General features: G+C 43.2%; 1 protein-coding gene across 8 annotated transcripts in view; it reads right to left on the bottom strand.

The window, feature by feature from the left end:
• Positions 1-249: 249 nt before the first annotated feature.
• ccser2a (coiled-coil serine-rich protein 2a) overlaps positions 250-4,994 on the bottom strand; it is a 43,144-nt gene continuing 38,399 nt past the window's right edge. For 5 of the 8 annotated variants that reach the window (XM_031874974.1, XM_031874983.1, XM_031874967.1 and 2 more), the window contains exon 10: positions 250-1,739. In XM_031874974.1, the coding sequence (XP_031730834.1) occupies positions 1,008-1,739 (732 nt within the window). In that variant the 3' untranslated portion in view covers positions 250-1,007. Of the gene's footprint in view, positions 4,806-4,994 lie in introns of all 8 variants that reach the window. The other 3 variants (XM_031875001.1, XM_031875012.1, XM_031874991.1) reach the window with 3 other exon arrangements.

Below are 4,994 nucleotides of genomic sequence, written 5' to 3' on the forward strand. Positions count from 1 at the left end.
AAGACTGCTCAGACACTCAAATACACACACACACACACACACCAGGCAGCAGCTTCACACGTCTAACGAGTCCCCGTTAGCTGATGTTTCTTTGTTCATTTGATTCGTTTTTGTAACGCTATATTTCCGTCCGAGTGTCACTGTCTGAAACCCCTTTTGCCAATTTTTGCACGTTCAAAAAGGTTAAGTCAAGATGGAAGTATAGCAAAAACATATATATATATATATATATATATATATATATATATATATATATATATGCACCTCAACCCATGTCTCTCATCTTTCACTTCCATACAAGCACACACACATTTACACTGAAACCTATATTCAGTTTGGGAGTGACAGCTCGACAGAACTTTGATACATATAGTTTTTCAGTTAACTCTAACCCCCCCACCCATTCCACCACTGCTGTTATTTTTAATCTTTTTTCTCCTTTCTTTCCAACTTTTTTGTTTTTGCCTCCATTTCCCCTGGCTCTTCTATTATACTGCAAAGGTCACATTCATATCACCTCCATGTTTAAAACCAAACGCACCAGTGTGTCAGAGGGCAGAGCGGTGTGAGGCCAAGCGAACCAAGACTTTTAAATTTGATAAACAGCCAGTGGCTACTGGAAGACAAAAGCCGACTTCTCTGAACAGTAACACTCTTTCTGTGCGTCAGCAGCATTCATATGCAAGGCTAGTAAACGTCTTCCATAAATCCCCCTCAATCTAAGAACTGTTATATACCACTATGAATGGTTGTGTAGATTAGATCTCGCTACATATTATTATTTAGGCTGGGGTTGAAGATGCTAATTTAGAAACAGGCAAAATACAAAAGTCAACTACACAGGCAGACCCTGAATGGTCCATAGGGGTTAACGAGCTCAGTGTTTGTTCCTTTGACACTCAAAAGGTAAAACCGTTACACTGTTATCATGGCAGGGCAATGAAGGGGATGAATATCAATGTCAGAGTGATTCCAGTTTGAAGTTTTGATGGACGGGTTTCAGCTCCTCAGGGAATCTTTGGCTTGGGGAGGCATGAGCGACTCAAAGGGATCCGGATCTTGGCTGACCCGGGGTCTTTGCGTGTCCCCTGATCGGGCTCCTCCAGGTTTGAGTCGGAGCACCACAGATCCCTGCCGGGCTCTGATGCTCTGCGAGGCTGAAGCAGTGAAGTGCGAGACAGGCTCGGAGCTTGAACCTGGGCTCCAGTGTTAAAGCAGGGAAGGCCTCTAGACGGAGGGGGCAGCTGCTTGGTCCGGTTAGCCAGAGGCCTTAAGGAACACCCGGGCTTCAGAGAGGCAAAGCCACCAGTGACCTCTGGCTTGAGCGAAGTGAGAGACATGCGCTTGTGGAGGCGCGGAGGCTGCAGCATGCGAGGGCTAGTCGAACCAGCAGATTTAGGAGTGACAAAGCTCTGCTCGATCACAGCGGGGGTTCTCGGTTCATGCTGTGCTGCAGACCGAGGTGCTGATGCCGGACCGTCTCTGGCAGTTACCCCCCGAGGAGCCCCAGTGCCTGGGCGGCGCAGGTGGGTGTCGAGATGACTCAGCTCGTCGGCGTTTGCTGGCCCGGGCACGTCTGCCATAAGGTCTTCAAGAGGATGTTCAGCGTCTGTGCGCGTTCCTTCCTCCGATCTACTCCTCATGAGGTCACTGCGGCCCTCGGTGGGGGGAGTTTTTACTAGTCTTCCCTGGCGGAGGTGCTCGTTGAGGCAGGGGTTGAAAGGCTGTAGTACTTGAGGCTGCAGAAAAGAGGAAAGATATATCAATAGGATCTTTTTAAAATGGGTATAAAATAGTCATGGATCAGTCAGAATATAATGAGGTACAGCTCTCAGTTGTTTTTATCGTGTTCCAGAAATGGCTGGATTTTAAACTTCCCCATTTTTTTTGGTGTGTTTGATCCCTGTGGAATCCAGGCTTTTGAACATTTTGCTGCTGCAAAGACAATTCGAAATCAAAAGGCAAACAGTTTATTTACTCTTTAATATCAGAGCTCGTTTCCACTGCCAGTCGCTGAACTATTCCGAGAATGGAAGAGGCAAAGTCACAGAGGAAGCCCTGATTCAGCACTTAAAAAACAAGCAGAGGAGAATAACCTTGCCATGTGAGAGCCTGGGATCTACTGAAGTCTTTGACTCGTTGTGTTATCGCTGCTGCAGAGAGGCTTCAAAAACATTCAAACTGAGCGCTACGATACCTGCTGCCTGTGTAACAACGTGCTGAGTCGTTAACCACATGAAGTTTAGACCAACCATGGTGTTGTCCTCCACCCGGGGACATACAAGGTACAAACACAAAATCATGAACACCTGTACAAAGTAATGCCATTCTATAACAGCCTGGCAACAAATACTGACTCACTGACACTTATGTTCCAATTTTTTTTTTGTGTCTGTGTTAGAGAGCTGCTAATTATCCAGCATGACGCAACAACAAACTACAAATTCAAACAAAAACTCATCATGACTTTTGTTTCCACACATTTGTTTTGGTTTCGATTTGTACAAGTGTTCATGATGTATCGGTTCACTCGCTCCGCATGCTTCACAGATTCTACATACTTTCAGCTCCACTTTAAAAAAAAAAAAAAAAAAAAAAGGAATGTAGATAATTCTGCTATTTCAAGAGGTACCACCACTATATGCCCTGATGATGTATATACTGTAGTTCCATTAAATACTGTAACCTTGTTTACAACTATTCTGCACCACATTTCAAGATAAGCCGAATATAAGGGCAACAGTGTTTATTAGTCCATAAAACTACCAGCAAGAGCAGAGTTGCTCAGATCACAAAAAAGTCAATACTGAACTATATATATGAATATTTTATACGGTTTATTAGTCCATTTTCTGAATAGCTTATAGCCTCAGCATCTATAAAAAAATACTGTATTTTATGTTACGTGCCTACTCAGTTTGAGATTCTGTAAGCCATCAGAGATCCAAGGAATGGCCTTTTTCTATCAATGTCCTTTGAACAGAACCTTAAGAATCTAAATCCACCTGGAACCGTCTCAAGCTGCTGAAAAGCATGAACTCGGTTTCAGCAGAAACATCCCCTCTGTGAGTTGAAAGTAAAAAGATCTCAGAGAATGTGAACATAAAGCTGTGCAGGTCAAGCTGCTGTGCCCGTTTCACAGTCATTCATATTGTGAGTGGGAGTGGATGTCCGAGGCCACAGCTCCATCTCCTGGTCCCCTGCCACAATGCGTCCTTGAGCCGATTACCAAACCCTTGTCCACCTCTCAGTGTCAAGTTTGTTGTCGCATGTTTTTTCAAGCAAGAAAAAAAATACTGTTTTTAGATTTCAAAGCCTGTAATTGAAAAACTTAATATGAACTTAACAATGGATGATTGTGTTGCTGCTTACAAAAGCTCTGATTAGTCCGTCACTCACATGGTGAGCATGTTATGTTAACTTACAGTACAGTTCCTATTGAGATTCAGTCTGAGAGTGAGCACTCCCTACGGAGTCTCATCGTTCAAAACTAAATAAAAGACTTCCAATCCACAAAGGACAGGTGTCTCCAAAGAATGACTCAATAAATCAGACACCATCATTATAGATACGGGCCTTGTACTATTTTTCAGTTTGGACATTGTGGTGCATGTTAAAAATACCACCAGAAATTTCCATTCTGATAAGAACATATGACACCTTTAATTGCAAGGTTCGCTTTGAGCGCATATATTTATAGCTGGCTCATCTGGAAGAAACCTCCGACAGTGCCGGAAACATGCAGTGTCTATAAGGTCACGGTCCATAATGACTGCCATCCACAGCTGTCTCCTACAGATATTAATAATAATTAGCAATAATCATTTGAGCTCTTCACTGCACTGCCAGGAATACCTCAGCTCACTAATGATAGCCATCACTTGAATGGAAATGTTCTTTCTAACCAAGAAAGACGCCAATTTGAAGCACCTGAAAGATGTTATGCCCAACATAACCGATCTCATCTCATCGCTTCTCTCACCGTGAAAAATGTCTGCGTGATTGGACAAATCAACAGGCAAGAATTCGAATGAGGATGTGAATGATCCGCCTCATGTCTGTCGGGAGACAATGTGATTGCGGCACATAAGCAGAATCGGAGTGGCAATATGGTGGCACTCCCTTTCAAAGCTAGAATACACTTTGTAGTACCATTTAATATAGATGGTTGTGTAAATGGTGATTTGGATGGTGTTGGAATTGAAGCAGTGGAAATAGTGTAAGAGCAGAGGATGTGTGGTTACTTTGATTTGTCCTTTGCTCGCTGTGCTTAACTGCTTTGATAGTGGAGTTAGAATGAAGGCGATTAGGGCAGCGGTGATGCATTCACGTCCCGTAACATGGGTTTTCCTAAATGTTATTCCTTTCAATACACTCAAATTCTTTAAGGCAAGCATCTCGAATGTTTCATGAATAAAATATAGAAAAACAAAACCACACAGAGAGATTTACCCATGCATGCATAACAGTTCTTATATAGTCAAGTTGATAGGATGGAACAAATTAAAAAGACACAAAAAAACAGATGAATGAAAATAACAAAAATATCAAAACTTAAAAAGCTAACTTTAGAAGAGCAGACCAAAGTTCCAAGTACAGATACACAAAATCCAAACTCCAAAACAACGGAAAATTGAAGGCAAAGCATGCAGACGCAGATGTAGAAGGGCATGCTTCAGTCGTGCCTCGTGGCAGCAAACCACAGCCCGGCGTGCAGGAGGTGAGGGCAGCAAGTGAACCGCATGTTAAAGAAACGTTACTGTACCACGCCGTGTCAGTGAAGTACTGCACTAGGTGCTCCACTCCTTGTCATGGGCATTATGTGTGGGGAGGCAAAGGCAGAACAGAGAGAACATGGAAGATTCAATTTCATTGTTTGAGTGACAGAGATTAGCAGAGGAGAATAAAGGGTTAAGAGACTAGGAGAGAGAGAGGAGTGAGACGCAGGAGAGAGAGAGAGAGAGAGAGAGAGAGAGAGAGAGAGAGAGAGAGAG

The sequence above is a fragment of the Anarrhichthys ocellatus genome, unplaced genomic scaffold (assembly GCF_004355925.1).
Source record: "Anarrhichthys ocellatus isolate YVR2014 unplaced genomic scaffold, GSC_Weel_1.0 scaffold3, whole genome shotgun sequence".
In the NCBI taxonomy this organism is placed as follows: Eukaryota; Metazoa; Chordata; class Actinopteri; order Perciformes; family Anarhichadidae; genus Anarrhichthys; species Anarrhichthys ocellatus.